This window comes from Taurulus bubalis (genome assembly GCF_910589615.1).
Source record: "Taurulus bubalis genome assembly, chromosome: 8".
In the NCBI taxonomy this organism is placed as follows: domain Eukaryota; kingdom Metazoa; phylum Chordata; class Actinopteri; order Perciformes; family Cottidae; genus Taurulus; species Taurulus bubalis.
This window is the reverse complement of record NC_136596.1, coordinates 25041944-25063567: the sequence shown is the minus strand read 5'-3', so window position 1 is coordinate 25063567 and position 21624 is coordinate 25041944. Positions and strand designations below refer to the sequence as shown.

The 21624-nt window shown below is 42.1% G+C and overlaps 2 protein-coding genes across 2 annotated transcripts in view; one reads left to right on the top strand and one right to left on the bottom strand.

The window, feature by feature from the left end:
- Nucleotides 1-10552, top strand: part of bmp2k (BMP2 inducible kinase) — a 43723-nt gene extending 33171 nt beyond the window's left edge. The window contains 4 exon segments of the mRNA XM_079222169.1: nt 65-228; nt 231-238; nt 953-1048; nt 8753-10552. Of these exon segments, the coding sequence (XP_079078295.1) occupies nt 65-228; nt 231-238; nt 953-1048; nt 8753-10180 (1696 nt within the window). The 3' untranslated portion in view covers nt 10181-10552.
- A 2571-nt stretch (nt 10553-13123) lies between these two features.
- Nucleotides 13124-20528, bottom strand: paqr3a (progestin and adipoQ receptor family member IIIa; the record flags this gene model as incomplete). Its single annotated transcript, XM_079222531.1, has 8 exons — nt 13124-13265; nt 13395-13551; nt 13762-13852; nt 15138-15335; nt 17789-17944; nt 18649-18811; nt 19554-19782; nt 20468-20528. 7 exons carry the CDS (start codon nt 20526-20528, stop codon nt 13409-13411), a joined length of 1041 nt encoding a protein of 346 aa, XP_079078657.1. The 3' UTR covers nt 13124-13265; nt 13395-13408.
- Nucleotides 20529-21624: the final 1096 nt, after the last annotated feature.

Here is a 21624-nt window from a genome sequence, read left to right as displayed (position 1 = left end):
CCTTGTACAAGTATTTATCTCTTAATGCTTACAAAGCGTCTCCGCTCTTCTGTCTCCCCGGTAGAAACGCTCTGCTCGCGTCCGACGGGGTCACGCCGCCGCCCTCTCAGAGCGGCAGCAGTGCGTTCAGCCACCCGCCCGACATGTCTCGCTGGAACCCGTTTGGAGAAGACAACTTCTCCAGGCTGACCGAGGAGGAGCTGATTGACCGGGAGTTTGACATGCTGAGAGCAAGCAAGTGGCCCCGGCAGTTATTTAAATGATTTATCTTGCTTTGACCTTCTGAACCACCAAAGCAGTTTCTGGGTGTGTTTCTTCCTGTGTTACTAATGTAGAGAGAAAAAATGCAGAATCCATGAGAGAGAGATAGATATAGATATATATATCTATATATATATATATCTATATATATATATATAGATATATATATATATCTATATATATATATAGATATATATATATATATATATAGATATATAGATATATATATATATATATATTAAACTATAGCTTTGATTTCTGACTGACGTGTTCGATGACTACCAGAAAGATACAAATCTGACAGTTATGTTGTGTGTTTTTTCTTTATTTTTTACGGCTTCTGGCTGTGACGAAACTGTATCGTTTGGGAGATTGTTAAATGAAAAAATGCTTTTCAATCACGCCGGCAGGTTTCTTGGGGGTTCAGAGGGTTAAAATGAAACATTTCTAAAGATGCCGTCCTGGACAGAACTTTTCTCTTCTCTGCATGCTTTTCTAGTTTTGGTACCACAATAGGTTGTGACACGACATGTTTTATTAGGAGTTAAATAAATCATGACCAGACTGACGAACAATTCCACATTTTACAAGTGACTTCATATTCAGAGCTGGGTAAAGAAAACCTTTCGCTCAGTTCCACAGCTGTTTAAAATCTAAGTGTTGTATACTTGTAACCTTTCATACAGATCAGCAAGCAGAGAGAAGCGCCAGCGGGGACACGGACCGCCAGCCCGCCTCCTCCGCCAACCCCCCGTCACCGGAGGACCTGTTCGGCTCGGCCCCCTTTGTGGCCAGCGCAGGCAAGTCTTAGAGGAGTCTCTGCAGAGAGGACCCAACACTGTGGAGCCACCTGCCCTCACCCACCCACACCCCCACCCTCTGTCCAGCTCCTCTGCTCCCACAGTGGGGCGTTAAAAACCAATGATCAGTCCGATTTTTGTTGTTTCCCAATGTTTAGTCCGATCAGTTGTTCTGCTGTCGGTATAAAACAAGGGGAAAGTGCGTTAGAGCCTCCTAGAGGTCAGTGAAGCGGTAAAAGCCCTTTCTTAATTCCCTACAATTATCTCTCACCTTTTTTAATACCGGGGCTTGGTGGCCGTCATCCCTAACTGCCCTGCTTGTAACAAACCGAGTCAGCTGGAAGTGTTTTGAGTCTCTGTAGCTCACCGGTGAAGCGAGGCAACTCATTCCCTGTCTGGGTCAAATGGCATGTTCAAGGTACTAACACATAAGATACACATAATAATACTAGCTCATTTGCGTAAGATTACTTTTTTCTTTTTTTTTCTTCAGTGCATATAAATCTTCCATCTCACTGTGTCCATCAAGTCACGTGGCTGCAGAACATTGCTGCTGTTCCTAAAAAGCAATATGATCATAGAGACACACAGCTGGTACTAATTAGGGCTGAGTGACGTCCAACGTCCACAATGACATTAATTATAGATCACATGGAAACCCTGAGCGGTGAAATATCTGATGAATCATGTTTTGATCTGAATTTTCTCTGCTGTTTAAAACTTCAGAACATGTGAAAAAGGTTTTCTTTCTAAGGTTTTTCCTCTGTGGTGGATTTTTCTTCTTTCCTCAAATATTTGTGGTTTAATAATTCCGACCACAAGGGGCTGACGTGCACTACTCGCCCATATTCAAAATAGGATGAGACATGTTTCCCTAATGGCAGATTAGTGCCAATATAAAACAAGGAGTAGTGGTGCACTTCAGCCTCTTGTGGCCAAGATGAGTATTACAACCAACAAACAGGAAAATGATTGAAATCTTTTTTCTTCACCAGTTTCTTGAGTCATAAACACAAGAGAGCAAAACAATTCAGATCAGACTCAGAAAATGCATCACCAGGTATTTTTACTTACAAATCTTATACACTTCTAATTAACAACCACGTCTTTGAACTAATGTCATGAGTCATAAGTACAATTATTGTTTATTTCTCTATTTGACAACAGAACATATTGGAGCACAGGATCATAAGGAATCAAGATGCATCCCTCTCTTGATGCTTGTTCAGCAGATTTAAAATCCTAATTCATCCTGTAAAAAAAAAAAGCCCCAAACGTCACTCAGCCCTGGTACTTACTAATCATCTAAAAGTTGCGGCTCTTCGCCGTTTGTTTACATCAAAACACCTTCGACCCTCTTCGGCCATTAAAACTTCAACGATTCCTCATAAATTGACATTTGTAGTTTTCCAAGCCTCGGCTGTTCCGGTGTGGCCGACGTTAACTCGCTCGCTCGCCATCCGACCGGATTGATTAGTTCCCATTGGGCTCCACGACCTGCTCAAGGTTTAATATCGCCGCGGCGGCAATAAGCTTCTGTGCCTCTGTTCTCTTCCTGTTCCTGAAATGTGACTCGGCTTAGAAAACACTGTTTGTAACTCTGACTAGATTTCATGATGAACTGTATCAACGCTGAACCACGGCGAGGGTTCTTTTTCCTTTTCCTTTCTCGAGTAAATTCATCTCTAGTGTCCTTAAAGATGCTCAATGCCACAGTTTAGAGTAGAATAAGTTAACGATGCAACATAACCTCCATAAGCACTTGAATGTAGGTGTGGAAATATTTAGTCGTCTTCACTTGTTACTCATTACAAATCGGTTTCAGTTTAATTGGTAAACCAAAAAAAATGAAAAGGTTGAAGGGACTTTTTTTCTTTTTTTTTTACTGAATTTAAAACCCAGAAAGGTCAAATAAACCCACGATGTTGGGACTTAGAGGCTGGCATGAGAAAAGCCACATTTTTGATCAGCCTGTTAGCCTGTTAGCCTCCTATGTTTGTGCAGTCGGTGTGTCAGTTGTTTTTTGTTTTTTTATATCTTTGTGCAAACACACCGCTGGCAATCAGTCGGGGTTTTTATTTTCATAACCAGTGTTCACCCGACGAGTCAAAACTTACTGCGACCGAGATTTATTCGGAACCGTCTCTGTGTTACTAACGCATGAACCTACAAGGTGACCGACGTTCCTCGAGTCACAGACGTTAGGTTGCTGGTAGTGTGACTGCACCTTTTCTTTCTTTTTTAACTCTAAGTTTTCTTTTTTCTTTTCGGAAGTCGTTTTGTTTCCATTTCTCTCTGCAAAGTGCTTTCGAGTGGCATTTTGATTTTTCTTTATCTTTTTTTTGGTCTCAGATTAAATTTATCTGAATTAAAATGTTTAGTTGAACAAAACAGTTCTGTTTTCCTCAAAGTTCCCAAAGTTTGGATGAAAGGAAAGCCCTTCAATCCTTGTGGGAGGTAAAAGAAGTTATTCTGCCTCCATATTCTTGTGTGTTTGTGACTCATGGGGACAATCTTTCATGTGTATTCTATAAACTAAGCTCAACCGACTGCAACGTCCGGCCACTTAAAGTTCTTGTTTTTGTCCCCCACAGACTCCGATTGTTATAATATTGTAAACGTCTGACATCATCACAATAAGAACCCCACAGAGAAATACAACCTTTATCTTATTCTGTCCGTCAGCTCTGAGGAGTCTCATTCTGAAATGTGGAGATCATCTTAAACATTCAGCCACGACATTAGAAATATCTTTTTATATAACTCCAGTCTACGCTCTCTGTCCTTCGACACAACAAACTCTGAGGCTCACAAGTCACATGACTCGCCAACCAGCACCTTGTATTTCTCTGTTGGGTTCTTCCCACAATGTCATCAGACACTTAGAATAACAATCTGAGCCCCTCACAGCGTTCTCCCTCCATACTGGACCAATTCTTAAAAAAAACAACTAAAAAAAACGTTAACACCATTAGCACCTTTTAGACGTTTTACACCAACTGACACAACTTTGTGCTCTAAACCGTCTGAGGGCTCGTTCAGGAGTGTAAATGTAAACCCTTCAAAATGGTGAACCTTTCTTTATTTTTATTATTATCCATACAATCCTAAAGGGCTGTATGTTTGTGATGCGCTCGCTGTGCTGCTGTTTGTCAATGACCCATCTCAGCCATCCGCGCAGACATGAAATGAATTTGTTTTTCCTATTATTTTTTTTACAAATATGTTAAACTATAACTCGATGTGAAGGTAAGTTACGGAGAACAGTTCATGTTTCCGCTCATACCGCTGCCTGCTATCATCGGGACTTTAGTGTGTTGAGGGAGGGGAGGGATTTTATATTTTAATTTGCTTTGTTTGTATTTTTCATTCCGTAAGACAGCCATACTCAGAAACATCTTGTTCATGTGTACTGGTGGATGGATCTATAGTGTGGATAAGGGTCAACCAGAGCCATTAACTGCACTTTAATGTTCTTTTTTTTTTTTTTTTTATCCCAGGGTTTTATGGGATGAACAAGCAAACAGACGTTGAATATGTTGTTTTATATATACTTTTATTTTTTACACCTGCAAGTTTTCTGTGCTTTTATCTTCTCTGTCTTCAAGGGTTTTTTCTTTCTTTCTGTCAGCTTCACATCCTGCTAGAAACACAACAGGTCACTACGTTTCTTATTCTTTTATTTGAGTTCATCGTTAGAAGTGAAAAGGCCACGCCTCTTTAGTTCCTCTCTCCTGCAGAAAGATTCAACCTGTAGATCAATAAGTTGTCTTCTACATATCTTTGTTTTTTCAACAGACTATGTAAAAAAATAAACAAAAAAAAAAAAAAACGGTCCTGTATCATACTGTGAGTGTGAATGTATTTCTTTATAGAATGTAACTGATAAATAAAAAAAACCATTCAAAATCCAAATTCACTTTGATTCCTTTTATTTTGTTAAGTAAGGTAAAGCTTAGTCTCTCCACCACTACACCGTGTGCAAGATGTTCCTGCTGTCAACATGGCTGTCTTTGTTTGAGCTCTCTATCGTCCAATCAAAACGTAGCAGGAGGCAAGGGGGCGGGTCGTTAAAAAATCCTGATGGTGAAAAACCAGATCACTTTAAGTCGTGGCTGTTTTTCTTTTTCTTTAAGTAGACTTTGACTTTTTCAAGACCTCGTGGTGACTAACTAAACATCTTCCAACTGTCTTCTGTCTGTAGTGTTATTACACTTATGCTGTCACATTTCATTTAATAACACACAATGTACTTATAGCCAATTATAGCCAAGACAAAGGAAAATATTGGGCCTTGGAATACATATTTTCCAAAAAAGTTTGAAGCAACATACTTAATTATTAAATAATTGACATTCTCATTTTTAAACTATCTGCATTCACAAAATAATAATAATATGGTTAACACACTTCTGCTTATGAATGGATTCTCTGGCTTCAGGTTCTGAAGCTCTGCAGAGTAAAAATGGAGAAGTTGCTCATGAAAGTATTTTAATCCTGTTATTCAAAACTGAACAGACTAAAGGATTCAGTTTGTAAAAGAGCAAAACAAAACGTCTCGACCAACATATTACTAATGTTTAAATGTAATTATTTCTTTTACATTTATTAATGTATGTATCTTATATGTATGTATGTCTGTCCATGTATTTATCTCTCAGGAACACAAGTCCTCGTGAGAACAAATGAACATCGACATAAAAAGTGATTTTCCTCAGTGTTGTTGGAATAAAATCACATAAATTAGATTATTTCGTCCGTTGCAGCAGAGATTGAAGTGGACGGCGATGTTTATAATGATGCTGAATTCCAGCCAGTATGCCATGTCCCCGGGCGCCGATCAGGGCTGCCCACTGCTCCTTAATACTAAGGATGGGTCAAATGCAGAGAATACATATTTTTAAAACGTTTCTAAAAAACGAAAAGGTTTTTTATATCTTTTGGTGATTTGATACAAAAAGAGAGAAAACTTTATTATTAACACTAAAAAAATCTATTGATTAATGTTCTGTTCAACAGGTTTTTGTAAATCGAAGTATTTCTAGAAGTTTGGGGCCGTTTCTTTTTGGCTCGGCGGCGCCTCTCTGCAGCTTCATCCGCTCAGTCTGCCTCAGTGTGGAGTTTGTTGCGGCTCCTCTGAGCTCCTGCTGTCGGACGTCTCCAACAGACTCCATCTCCCATCAGACCACATGTCTCCTCCTCCACGTCTCTGTGTCTGATGTAATCCTGCATCTTTCCTCCCCGAAGAAACATCCACTTAACTAAATCTGACGTCTTCACCCGGGATTAAAAGACGTGCTCACGGATGCAGAGAGCTTCCTGCATTAATATGTTTTATCATCTTTCATCGCTGCCTTTAGTTTTGATCCACAACAAAAGCTCTTGGCCGGTCCGTCGTAACATGCTGCCAGTTTGGGCTGAAGACAGAGCGGTTTCCATCCTCGTGTTCTCAGCAGGGGGTCCCGCTCTGTTCTCTGGTATCGAGTCTCCACTCACGGGGAACAATGAATTGGCTCATTGTGTATGGCACAATTTATTTTCTATATAACTGGAGACCATCCACTCGCTAATTAGGCTAATCTCTTCAATTGTCATTATGCAAATCTCTTGGAAATAAATTGACACGTCTTTTTTCTCTCCAGCAAATGCCTAGGCGTGAGAATTTATAGAAATGGATGAAGATTCGTGCAGGACAAAGCTTTATTTAGTTTGTTTTTAAACTCTGAAGGATGTGACTGGCAGCTTGAATCATTTTCCACCAAGAGATTTAAAATCTGAAAGTAATTTGGCGAATCTTAAAAAAAGCTGCTTGTCTCATTTCTTCTTATCGTCGGGTCAGAGGAGAGGAGTCCGAGCAGCTTTCGGGCCATATTTGAGCTTCAGTGATTTCTCCTCCGCTGCTCCTTCTGCTCGGGATTTGTACTTGTGGACTTCCTCCAAACGTAAACCAAGTAATCCTGATTTCTGTAATGCAACATTATGCAGAGGTCAATGGGGTCAAGAGGCACTCTGAGGAAATGAAAACTTGTATTATTGGTTCGTGGATGTTTTAAAGATTGGAATTCTGCATTTTGGCCGTTGCCATCTTGTTTTTTTTGCAACCAGTGAACGGAAGAGACCACATTTACGGCTCTTAAGCCTAATTTATGGTTCTCCGTCAGGTCGAACCCTACGCTGTAGCCTGACGCGCACCTCCAAAAAATCCTAACTACGCGTCGCGTTGATGCGTTGATTGGTCCGCTCGGAACGTAATTTCCGGCAGTTGCTTTTTCCCAGCCTCGACCGGTTTAGTGGTCGTACAGACCACCTCCGCAAACATCTTCTCTGCCGCCTGCGCTTCAACATTTGCAATATAAGCATTTGCTCTTCAACATTGATGAGCTCCAACTTTAATGCAGCCGCTCCAACTTGGTCGCCATTGTTTACTGTGACCGGAATTCGGCTATAACCCCTGAAACCACACAGGCAAACAGGCACACCCCCCTGGCAGCATGGCGGTTAACTGCAGAGCAACGCGGTCCCTCGACGCAGAACTTCGAGTACGCCGTCGACGTGACGGAGAACCATAAACTAGGCTTTAGTCTCTTAGTCAATCATAAGGTAGCCCCGCCCTAAACCATACTCTACATTTCATTTAGCTGACGCTTTTATCCAAAGCGACTTACAATAAGTGCATTCAACAAACTCAGATCAACAAGATTTAAGAAAGTACAATTTATTCAATAAAGTTAAACTACAAAGTGCTATCAGTGAGTGCCATTTAAGTGCTCCTACGGTGCTACTTTCCTTATTCAAGGTATAGTCGAAAAAGATGAGTTTTTAGTTTGCGATGGAAGATGTAGAGACTTTCTGCTGTCCTGATGGATGGGGAGCTCATTCCACCATTGAGGAGCCAGAACAGCAAACAGTCGTGACTTTGAGTGTTTAGCTCGCAGTGACGGAGCTACAAGCCGATTGGCAGAAGCCGAGCGGAGTGAACGGGCCGGGGTGTACGGTGTTACCATGTCCTGGATGTAGATAGGACCTGATCTTTTCGAAGCACGGTACGCAAGTACCAATGTTTTGAAGATGATGTGGGCGGTAACCAGTGAAGGGCGCGGAGGAGGGGAGTAGTGTGGGTAAATTTCGGGAGGTTAAAGACCAGTTGAGAGGTTGAATGGCATTAGCAGGTAGACCTGCCAGGAAGGAGTTACAGTAGTCAAGGCGCGAGACGATCAGAGCCTGGACCAGAACCTGTGCCGCCTTCTGGGTGAGAAGGACGTATTCTCCTGATGTTGTGTAGCATGAACCTACAGGAACGTGTTGTTGTGATAATGTTGTCAGTCAGAGTTGACTGTCGAGTGTCACACCGAGGTTCCTACTTTGTGAACCATAATTTACTAAATGCTGTATTGAAGAAGGCTTGAAACTAGCTATTGAGACCATGAACTCATGTTTACTGAGTGAATAAATCAAGAGAGAAGTAGTAATTTTCTCATAGACTTCTATACAACCAGAGGAGTCGCCCCCTGATGGACGCTAGAGAGAATGCAGGTTTAAGGTAATTTTTAGCCAGATTTAGCAATCTGGGCTGGCATCAAGATTCTCCTTCTGTTCCAAACTTAAAAGTATCCGGATGGGTTAAAACTTGAATTGCACATTCAAGAGACTGTTGCATCTTTAACTTTTGCATCTTTAATCTTTAGTTGTGTCTCGTCTCAGCAGGTACCGATGAGATGAAGACCGAGTCGACCAATGAGGAAGTCGGGGTTGCTGCCGTCGTCTTAACCCCTGCAGAGAGTCCAGAGCCGGCGGCGGTTGCGGCCAAGGAGCACAAAGCAGGCCGAAAAAGCCGCTGCAGACCCGGCGAAGAGTCCGACAGTGACTTCGAGTCCGACTCTCCTTCGTCAAAGAGCAGCGAGGACGAAGAGGCGGAGGAGGAAGAAGGGCTGAACAGCGAGCATGGGGAAGACACCGAGCCGGAGAATATAGGACAGAGGCCTCTGCTGATGGACTCTGAGGAGGAGGGAGAGGAGGATGAGGACAAGCACAGCTCTGACTCGGACTACGACCCCAGCAGGGTCAAGAACCGCTCGAGGAAAGCCGCTTCGGCCACCGCCAGAAAGAGTCCTCAGGAGGAATCGGCCATGACGCTGATCACCCCTCCCGAGTCGCCCGGCGGAGGGAGCGCTGCTCCAGCTGTGGACTCCGTGGATGTCTTCGGTGCCGTTCCCTTCCTCGGAGGAACTTCGCCCGCCGGGCCTTCAGTAAGCTCGGACATCTTCGCCAAAGCGCCTTTCAGGCAAGTCAGCCAGGAGCAGCGAGCCGCGGATGACTTTGACGTTTTCACCAAAGCGCCGTTCAACCGGAACCTCTCCAAGTCGGGCAAGAGCGGCAGCGACGTCCCGATGGGCCAAACGCCGCCCGTCTCCCCCGAGGGCTTCGACGTCTTCGGCTTCTCCCCCTTCCAGCCGGGCCCTGCTGAGCCGCCGCCCGCCACCTCCAGAAGCGCAGAAGACATCTTCCAGCCGTCCTTCGAGGAGCCGGCCAGCCCGCAGCAGCAGAGGCTGAAGCAGCGCAGCCTCCAGCGGCTGTCGTCGCTCCAGAGGAAAACCAAGCAAGAGGCCGCGGCTGGCAGCAGCAACGGCAAGCGCCACCACGGCACGCCGACCGGTGGGCGCAAGACCGGCAAGCCGACGTACCGCACGCCGGAGCGAGTGCGTCGACACAAGAAGGTCGGCCGGAGGGACTCGCAGAGCAGCAACGAGTTCCTCAGCACCTCGGACTCGAAAGAGAACATCAGCGTCGATGTAACCATGGCGGAAGGGAAGGACCAGGGAGCTGCCCTGCCGGCGGACGAGGCCCTTTTGGACCCGTTCGGCGCCCAGCCTTTCCAACCTCTGGACGGCGGCCGGCACGGCCAGTATCAGGGGATCACCGAAAGCAAAAGCGACCTGGGAGCAGCCAACGGCAAGTCCTGGTCGGGCTCCCTTCACGGCGCTCTCGGAGACGACAGCATGGATGATTTCGGGGCGGTGCCCTTCACAGAAATGGTCGTCCACCACCGTCCGCCACCGCCCTCCTCACAGCCGCGGGACCTCGACCCGTTCGGAGCTTCACCTTTTCCCACCAAGCAGTGACTTGTTCTTGCGGTCTTCCCTCTCTCTGCCAGTTGCGGTGAGATAACCTCTTGGTTTTGGTTCCACATATCTTTCAGCTGTACCCGTGTTGCTGAGAAAGCCTTCGATGCTGCATCCTACCGCTTGTAAAGACGTTTGAATCCCGGATCAGAGAAACGCTGCAGAAAGCTCTTTACTCGCCTTCTGATCAACCAATGTTTGTTTTTTAAGCACCACGAAGCCTTACCTGAGCTGGGCTCCACCTTGCTGCACAGTGCCTCGGAAACCACGACAAGGTCGGCCCATGTCGGCGGAATCGTTTGGGAGTTGACCTTAACCACTAGATCTTTTCTCTATGCATAATTTCACCGTAGTCTTTTACGCAGATAAACGTGGCTGTGAGTTACACTTTGAACACTCAAAGGGATCAAATTGTATTGTACTTCCTGAAAAAAGTTTATTGGTTCAGGTTTAAATTTAGGCTCCCAACAGTTTTCTTTTATTTCCTAGCAGTAAACTTCTAGCTAAGTACTGTTAATTCTTTATTTTATTAAGTTATAAACTAAGCACATTCTGTTAGAAATAAGGAAGAAAATAAAAATGCAACGCCACGTTAGTTCGCTTGTCTTTGACCCCTCTAAAAACGCCGCAATTTCTCAGTGTTAGTGCTCCTTACGGTAAGAATATTTTTATTTTTTTTTATAATTTATGCTGTAGAATAAAGGGAAAAGCCCAAAACCCACAATGTGTTAATCTTCCTGTCTGTGGCTCTCAGCTCCGCCCCCATTGGTTCCTACAGTCAAGAGCTGAAGCTGAGCATTAAGATAATTAAGCTAATGTACCGCCCCAAATGTACCAAAATATGCACACCTGCACCATGAAGTTTACTAATTAGTGCAACATTTGTTTTGTCTTACAAGAGAATATATATATAATATTTATCTACATATAATATATGTATCTAATATAATTAGATATAGTTTCCCTTTTAAAATAGGTTTAGTAATTTCCTACAACAGCTGGGCACTGTAGTTTTGTGGACAACATAATGCATTTGTTGGGGACTATTTTCATACTTTGGGGACTATTTTATCCACATTTGGTCCAAATAAACTAGAAAGAAAAACAAGAGCTCAGGCTTCGATTACACTTTCTTGGTTTTGGTCTTTCCGTGTTATTTGTGAACTATACAGAATATCACAAGTTATTATTTTTAACGCTGCAGGATGAATTCATAAAGGGAACTAAAACCTAAGAGCGGCTGAGTAATCTGAAGCGTAGTCGGGTAATTTACATTCATGAAACACTTCAGTTCATGAACTAGTTGTGTTTTCTCGCCACATCGACGGCCTTAAGCGCTGCTTTTACCTTCACAACTACTTTTCATCTTTTTGTTTTTTCACAAGAGATAAATCTGATATTGTATTTATCATAATGCTTTACTGCTGTTTGATGAAATAAAGAGGAAAGAAAAAAAAAAAAAAAGAGTCATGTCCGTGCGGCTTGAGGTGAACAAAGCAGTGTCACACTTTTAAAATGGAACATGGTTAATATTCTTTATTTAGAGTTCAACACTGATTTCTCAGGTATGAAAAAGTCAAGATACAAAATTTCGAGCTGCTACAAAACTTCTTGAGACACAGAGCAGGTTCACAATTAATAATTTAAACACGGAACAACAACCACAACAATGAAATCGTGACACCAAAAAACATTTGTCTCGGTCTTAAAACTTTGAATACGACGAACAAAACGAATGACTTTCAATCCAAAATGAGAAGATCAACTTTTAACTGGACACTGGTTTTAATTAAATGATAATAAACAAACGCAAATTAAAGAATTTAAATACTTCAGTTTGGGGTTGTATTTTGGAATGAAGTCATTCGAAGACAAAAAAAATAAAAAGCAGTTGACTTGAACATTGCACATCACCCTAAATGAGCCAGAGACAAAATACTGACAGAATACTGCGTCTGAAACCAGAAACAGCTGCAAATAGTTTAACAATGTTTATTTAACAAAAATAAATATTGTGCTTAAACTGTCTAAATCAACTAAATCAAAAGATTTATTGAGAACTCAAACAAATGTTTTTTAAACGGATACATGTACGACTTTTGAAAATGGTATATTTTTTCAGTTTCATATATGTATCTTGTATTCTGCATTTTTAACATAATTCATAGTGGAGATGTCGGTATTAGTTTAAAATGTCTAAAAACTGACCGCGCCACTTTTCATAATAAGCCTCCACTTTCACTCGTCACGGCTGGAAAATAATTAAATCGGCAGTTTAATAAACTGGACCCAAAACACGTCAAAGAAAACATTGCAGCAGTGAATATAAACGTCAGTTTGACACACAGGCAGAACGGCATTAAAAACTAAATCCAGGTGGGACTTGCACACCTGCAGCACGTGATACTTTTTGGTACCTGTATGTACTAGTATGTAGTATTTGTGTGTACTAGTATATGTACCATCTGTTGATTCTCTCCGCAGTAAAAAACAAACGACGCTAAAGGACTAAAGGAACGACTCTTGTGATATAAACTGATGAACATTTAACTGCTCTTTGGTTTATTTCTGTCCAAACATTAATTATTTACTGGTTAGTTTTGTTGCTTGTTCTCATGAAGAGATCACAGTTCCATCACCGACAACTTGTTATAGTTTGGAAGTGATTTTCATCAAACTTCAACACTGTAAAAAAACACATTTTATTGACTTGCTTCCAGCGGTGACATAAAACAAAAAAGGGGATTATTTGAAATATTGGGAATTCTCACACACAACATAATTTAGTGCTACGCGTAAATCATAGGCCCTTGGAGAACATGATCTTTTATTAAAAACACGCTACATGTCTAAATTAACCTCGATGATTTGTGTTGTTTTGTTGTAAATTTGAACGCAGTGCAAATTCTGGAGATTTTGTAGTTCAACTGCAGAGTTTCGGTTGTTTGCTGGTGATGAGTTGGTAAAAAACAACAACATACTCTCGATACGTGTCACCAGTTCGATTCCTTGCTTGCAGCCCCACTGCTGGTTTCCTCCACAGGTCCGCTGGACTGAAGACACTTGCAGGTGAGAGTGTGTCTGTCTGTGGGGAGAAACACCGAAGAGGACGGACGGAGAAAAAGACAAGGAAAGAATAAAAATGATTAGAATCAAGATTCCAAAAATAAAAAAAGGTAATAATATAGAAGGTCCTATGCACAGTGCTGCTTACAGGGAGTCGGGCCCCTAAGCGTGGTGGGGGCCGTCGGAGCAGGGCCGGCTGTGTCTGTACGCCATGATGAAGCACGACGACTGGTGCCACCAGTAGAACATCAGCACCAGCAGCAGGTGCCACACCTGGTGGCTGGAGCCCAGGTAGTTCAGCTGGCCTGCAGCGACATCACGGAGGAGGAAATGATATCAAATACTGACACACTGTACCGTCCAAACCGTTTGTAAAAGTCTCTCTCTCTCTCTCTCTCTCTCTCTCTCTCTCTCTCTCTCTCTCTCTCTCTCTCTCTCTCTCTCTCTCTCTCTCTCTCTCTCTCTCTCTCTCTCTCTCTCTCTCTCTCTCTCTCTCTCTCAAAAAGTCGACTCACCTGGGAAGTAGCGTTCAGGAACTTTTGAAACGTAGAAAATAAGAGCTAATATAGCAATGAAGTACATCCCCAGAATCCGAGGAAGAAAAGCCTGAAGGAAGTAAAACATTTTTTTATATTTAAGCAATTTGTGGAGAAAACTAAACAGCAGCTACATAACAAAACAAATGAATCCTGTTAAATTATTTGTTCATAAGTAACATTCTTAGGTATAGTTAGAGTAATAGTTGTTTATCTTATAGAGACTTAACGCAATTGAATTTTTGAAGAAAACAGCATAACTATTGTCGCTCAAAGAAATACCTTTACCAGTGTCAAAAGAGAAACAGACTTTTGAATCTCCAAAAAGACAATTTTCCTCTGACACAAACGGCTAAACCAGCGGTCCCCAACCACCGGCCCGCTGCCCAGTACCGGGCCGTGTGTCTGAACCTCGGGACACATGTCAAGAGGTCACGTGATACGTTACCCCATAAATGAGTGACTGCCGGTGGCCTTAAAAATCAGTGTTCTGGATTAGGGATGGGTATCGTTTGGGTTTTTTCCGATACCGGTGCTAAACCGATACTTTTAAAACGAAACCGGTGCCTAAACGGTGCCTGAACCGATACTTTTTTATTGCCAAGGAAATTCCTTTTCTTAAAATTGAACAATATATTAACTGTTTAAAGTATACTTTACATATAAATAAATAAATACACGCAACACACTTGTCTTCAAACTGCAGCTTCAAACCTTTCAACTTCAAACTATAAACAATATATATTTAAAAAAAGAAGAGACACCAGTCCAATCAGGTGGCCTGATGGGACCGTGTGCAACAGAACTCAGACTCTGTTGGATTCTACAAACTGCTGCTTCACTGGACTACACGTCATCATTCATATCAACTGGAGAGATTTGTTCCAGCAAGCCGAGGACGGACGTTCAAAAGCTCGTGCCTGCAGCGATCTCTGTGTGCGCGCACTGTGTGTGTGTGTGTGAGCGCTGGAAGCCCCGCCCCCTCGAGCCCCGCTCTGCATGCAGGCGGACAGAGAGCAGAGCAGCAGTGTGCTCTGATCTATTTTAATAGTATCGATACATCAACATCTTATCGTTTTTAACGTGCCTATAAACCGTGCAACATTACAGAGTAGTGTAAAAAAAAAAGTATTTAAAATCGGCTCAGGCACCGGAAGAAAGCACCGAAATCTGCGTTGCTTTTCGGTCCGGTAGGTACCGGACGTGTTGGTTCTCGGTACCCAACCCTATTCTGGATTCAAATAAAGGCAGAATATCCTGAGATCGCTAAAAAAAGCACAGAAACCCTGCTTCCATTTCAACGTATGTTCTGAACGAATGTTCCGGTTTGTCAGGCGACTCCTGAGCGCACTCACCTGCACGAGCTCCGAGGAGAAGCCGCCGGTGATGCAGATCCAGTGGAAGGTGGGGATGAGGCCGTACCCGGTCACCAGGCAGAAGGTGAGCGAGCGCAGCTGCTTCCACTGCTTGCTGAGGTAATGAGGGTGAATCTGGGCGAAGAAGACGGCCAGGATCATGGCCAGGACCGTCACCAGGTACACCTGCCGCCAGTACTGCGGGGTCAGGTCAAAGGTCAAATCACACTGATGCTTCTAACACGTACATTTTATTCACACGTTCAGGAAGCTGCAGGTTTGAGTTTTTAAGGCCACCTGAAGCCGTCCTGTGAGGAACAAAATAAATGTACAGATCACGTGTTTTGCGGGGTATAACAGTGACCTTTGACCTCCAAATTTAAATCACTTCATCCTCGAAGTCCAAGTGGACATTTGTGCCAAATTTGAAGAAATTCGCTCCATGCGTTCTCAAAATATCACGAGAATGAGACGGACCTAACGTCACGGTGACCTTGTAAGGCGTCCAGCGCCACACGCTGGACAGTAGCTGCTGCTGCTGCACAAACTATTACATGATAGAACAGTTTCTTAAGCTGCATTGGACACAATTTTAGAGCGCTGGGATTTACACGATTCACAAGGATTTTATCTGGGGAGTGGGGGGACTTTTCAATTGAGTTCTTTTGTTTAGCGCCGAAAACATCAGCGGCAACATCGCTCCAGCTTCTCAGCTTCATCAAATAAAACAGTTTGAATACGTCTCCTTGGGCTCTTGAAACAATTGTTTGTTGGAGCAATTACTTGCTTTCTGTGATCCAAACCTAATTTTTCCTCTTTTTTGTTGTTGAAAATGAACTCAGGTTGTCTGAGTCCGACAATTTCATGTGTGGGTTTATACACAACTATAAAACAGTGAGAATGAAGTGAATATTTATGTATGCGCAAAAAAAAAAAGGTCTACTGTTTTAAGACTTATGATTAAATTTCCATAAGACACTGAGCAGTCTGGACGGCCTCGCCTCAGCCCCGTCTGTCCGTGTGTGTGTGGATGTAGGCCTCCGTCCAGTCACACGTCCTCATGTGACGAGTCCTGCTGAATTTCACAGTGAATAAATTTGCACTAGGAACCAGCCCCACCCCACCCGGCCCCCCGCTCGGCTCCAGCCCAAAAAATTCTTCTTAAGCTCGTCTCCTAACAGAACACTGTGTTCTTGTCTCCAAATCTGCATTTCTAAAACGCTCAAGAGTCTGACTAAATATACATGTATGTTTTTTTCCCCCCTGGTAGCTTGTTGCAGGAGTGGAGCCCCAATCTTGGCAAGAACAGGTGGGGGGTGGGAGGAGGGGGGTTGGGGGGGCTTGCGAACGTCATATGGTGGGGAACAGGAGTGACGGACCACTCCGTGAACGCAGCCATCTGGTTTGTGCTGCAGCAGATTTCAGCTGCGTTCTGGGGGCAAAATAACGCGGCGCTTCCAATATGCGTGGGGGGGCGGGGGGGACAGCAAGGAGCAGCGCCAAATACTTCAGGAGTTAAATGAAAAATAAATAAATAAGAGAAGCAAACCAGGAGAGGAAACAAAATAACACAGTGGTGGGCGGCTGCCATCATCGGTGATGGTGGTGGTGGTGGGGGGGGGGCGCAGCAAAAAGGTGTTGTGTTGCTTCTGCACCGGGAACAATGAGTCAATCGGCAGAGCCAGACTGCGAATGCGCTTTGGCTCGATTCAATCTTGTGGCGGTTAGAAGTTTAAATCACAGACTAATACTCTGTAATTTAAATTTAGCGGTTTTGTCCTTCCCATACACTGAGGAAGGCCACGAAATGTGTCTGAAAGCTTCAGGAACTAGAGAAGTGGCTCCAGTGTACGAGGGATCAAGACCGTCAAGATCATCTCCCTGCAGAGCTCACAAGCTACTTGAAGCTAGGTTTGGGTAATCTTGAACTCTTTTCCATTGAAAGAAGCTCCAAAAGTCTTTAAATCTCCTCCTCCAAACATGATCATAATGAACGTAAACAGCGAACGTAGTTTGTATTCACAGCTGTTAAAAACTAAAAGCTCAGTCACTCAGTCTTTACTTATGATTCTTATTTACTTGTCAGGCCGACGATCAGGATACTGGGAGTGATTTAGACAGAATGTTGACTTTTTTTAGGAAATTACAAAAAGGTTTTGTAGAAATAAGTTGTTGTGTAGAAGTAAAAGTTTCAAAAACGGTTTTGTTCTAAAAATTGGTACCAAAAAAGTATATAACATTGTTTGGGTATTTCCTGAAAGCCTGGAAGAGTTGTTCAAAAAACAACAGTAGCGAGTTCAGGAGAAATATATGGAAACAGGATGTGAAACAGTGGAGAATGGAATAAGACGTTTACCATTACATTTTTCAAACTGAAGAGTGATAGAAAGTGGTGAGATAAAAAGTTCAGATGACAAAGCAAGTGGCTGATCTGTCTGTGATGTTGAACTTTGACTTCGCTAATGAATTTAAAGCCTAAATGCTTCATCTATTAAACCCTATTCTTGTTTTTCTGCTGCTTTAACAAATCCACTTCTGCCCCTTCTTATCTGGTCTGATGCCCTGAGGGGTATTTTCGGATAGATTCTCTAAATTGCAGATGTTTTGGAAGACCGATCAAATCAAGAGAAGTGAACTGCAGGCGAACTCACGTTATTACAGTAGAAGGTGTAGAAGACTCCGGGGACGTAGCAGCCCAGGATGCCGATGGAAACCCCGGCATAGTCCAGCGCCATCCAGCGGCGGCTGGTCTTCTCCGAGCGGTGGCAGCAGAACAGGTGATAACCCACCGAGCACAGCATGCACAGCTGTAGACGGTGAACAGAGAGGGGAGAGTCGGCAAAGGATGTGAGATGCAAAACGCGAGATAACAAGTAGGAAAATATTATGATTTTAACCGTTTTCATTTCATGATTCTGCCTTTTTTTTCCTCTTCCTAATTGGACTTGAAGACTCTGGTTGTCGAGCCTGGTCCAGCCAACTGCTGGACTGATCATGTTTTTTCATTTGTTGAGAAGAACAGCCAATATTTTGGATGAGGTCTGAAGTCCTTCTGTAAGCACTCAGATTAAGGTAACACCATGCAAACCGTCACATGATCAGTTCCCAGGATATTTGGCAAATTTGAAAAGAAAAAAAAAAAAAAAAAAAAAAAATCACCACATTGCTCAACAGGAGGAGAAACCTTGTTTTAACATAACATTAAAACAAGGTCAAACTTGGCAAAACAGACCTGAAGTATCTATTTTTCCAATTTATCTTTATTGTTGTGCAAAATCAATGCTTATATTTAGTCCCCAAAAAAAGTGACCAGGTATGATACTTAAACCTAAAATATGTATAAAACAATCTGTAAAGTGAGGTGCTTAATTACAAAGATATAATCAAGTGCACAGATTTGACCTGCCAAGATGATCGACATTTGAGAATAGCGGACTGTGCTGTTTTATAGTCCACCATACAGAGAAACAGGTCCTCCAACTGTCATGAACTGGAGAACTTAGTCCTGTACCTGGAAGCAGAAGAGTCCGATGGAGTAGATGACATAGTCCTCTTTGGAGGCGCCGATGGCCGGCAGCACCGAGGCCATGTTGTACACGCCGATGACGAAGAAGAGCAGGAAGCCCAACAGGTGGCTCCAGATGTTCACCGTCTCATTGGACAGAATGAAGAGGCTGCGCGGAGGAACATTACGAAATGGTCACTCAGAGGAACAAATATTGTCATTATCCTCCCCCCAAAAAAGATCAGCTCAATATGATAATCTGGGAAATCTGTACGGTCAGAATCAGCCTATGTTTAAGAAGTATTTATGTCAAAATCAGGCGGCAACCTCCGGTTCTGTAGAGTGAAGCTGATTCTTCATCTGCATTCTCTCTCCTGTCCACCAGGGGGCGACTCCTCTGGTTGTATAGAAGTAATATGCTTCATGTGTTAAAGCTGCATTCTCTCTGACCATCAGGGGGCGACTCCTTTGGTTGTATAGAAGTCTATGAGAAAATGACTACTTCTCTCTTGATTTATTCCCTCAGTAACATTGTAAACGTGAGTTTATGGTCTCAGCCTCTGGTTTCAAGTCTTCTTCAATACATTGCTCATTTAGTAAATGAGTCAAACCGACCATAAAGCAGGGTATGCTTTAGGGCGGGGCTACAAGGTGATTGACAGAACGGTCACTTCCATTCATTGGCTGCAAGAACCAATGGGCGACGTCATGATGACTAGGCCCACCTCTTATATAGAGTCTATGATCGAAAGGCATTTAAACTATAGAGGAACCCACCAGCCTTTGTGGCCACGGAGAAAATGAAAACGCTGGTTGTCCCGCATTTAAATAAAGAAATCATCCACCTCTTCTGTTGTTGAAATGTATGATGATACATTTTGTTTTTGCAGGATCACAACGTTACTTCTCACCTTTTGATGCACAGTCTGGAGGGCAGGTAGGCTCTGTACCCATCCGTGATGTAGGGGTTCTCCCTCAGGAACACTGGGATCTGTTCGTAGGTGTACAGTCGGATACCGCGGGGCACCAGCACGGGCCAGTACTGATAACCTCCCAGCTCGATGTAATGGGCCGTCTGGGCCGTCTTCTGGGATTTCTGGGGCATGACTGTGCCGTGGGAGCCTTTAGTCTGACATGAAGCTGAGGACAAAAAGTCCGATTAGATCCAATTAAGGCTGCATCTTACATAATAAGTATTATTATACAATATAGAAAGATTGATTTATTAAATGCAATTGTGCAGTTGTTTTAAAGTGACACATATTGAACTGCATCTTTAGTCAAGTGTTCAAATCTCGACATATATTATCTGTAGAAAGCTTAACTCACACTAATCGGATGCTTTAAAAAGACTTGACATGCAAGTTATCTAATATAACCCTCCGCAAACGTTCACAACCACCAGAACAGAAAATGTCTCAAGAGTTGTTTAAGGAAACCCCAATGCTTCGGATATGAATCCAATTAGCATCCGATACCCCAAATGCGTATTATCACATTTAACGATCACACTCCCAGTCTGGTTACCGCTTCCTCACGTAGAGTGCGTCGTATCCCCGATTAAAACAGTTGGGATTTTGTTAACATAACGGACTTTTCTTGTAAACCACTACGAGCCGAATATGACCAAATAACCCAATTGAACTAGAAACACTGCAAGATAAACCGTAGGTGGTGAAAAGCACTGTTGTGAACCAAGTCAATCTTAGAAATAACATAATTTTCAAAGCAGTTCGGCAGCTAGCGGCTAATTGTAGCTCAAGCTAACAAGCTAATGTGTCGCTTTTGTTTTTAGCTAATAATTATAAATTAACAACAAACTCACCTTTCAGTTTTGTAGAGGTGCAGTTTGTTCCATTTTGAAGTTTATAGTACGTACTCCGCATTTGTATAAATATGTTAACATTAATTTAAAATAGTGTCCATCAACTTTCGGCTACAACATCTTCCAAATCACTAGCGACGTCATCAACAAAGGACCCCTCTCCACTGTGCCGTGTCAGGACCGCCTGACTAAAAAGAAGCAAAAAATACAAATATATAAAGAAATACAAATATATATATATATATATATATATATATATATATATATATATATATAAAATATATAATACAAATATATGTATATATATTTGTATTTGTATATATATATATTGTATATACACAAATATATAATAATAATAATAATAATAATAATAATAATAATAATAATAATAATAATAATAATACATTTTATTTGGAGGCGCCTTTCAAGGCACCCAAGGTCGGTATATATATATATATATATATATATATATATATATATATATATATATATATATGTATATATATATATATATATATATATATATATATATATATACATATATATGTATTTATACATATATATATATGTATTTATACATATATATATATATATATATATATATATATATATATATATATACAGAATCAAAGAGACACACAAAGACACTCAAATGACTACATGACAAAAAACAACTACGAAGAGACACAAAATGACCACAGAGAGTAACAACAACAAACAACCACAAAAAGAGACGGGTTCATCTTTCTATGAAGTATGTGTCATTATGTAAGAGAGGTGTTGGGGCCTTCTAACTGTATTAATACTAATAACTAATAATACGCCAATGACTCCCTTATGTAATATGACACGGATGACGCAATGTTGACCAAATAAAAATGTTGCTCAAAACACCTGTTTTTCTTCAAAATTGTTACCCTTATGTCTTATGTAGTGAAATCAATGCAGAAGGGTCTTAAAACTTGTACTTTCTCTACTGACCAGCAGGGGGCGACTCCTCTGGCTACATGAAGAAGTCCAATTGTATGGAAGTCTATGACAAAATTACTCTACTTCTCTCTTGATTTATTGTAAACATGAGATTACGGTCTCAATCTCTAGTTTCAAGTCTTCTTCAATACAGCATGATGTTCATTTCGTAAATTATGGTCCATTTA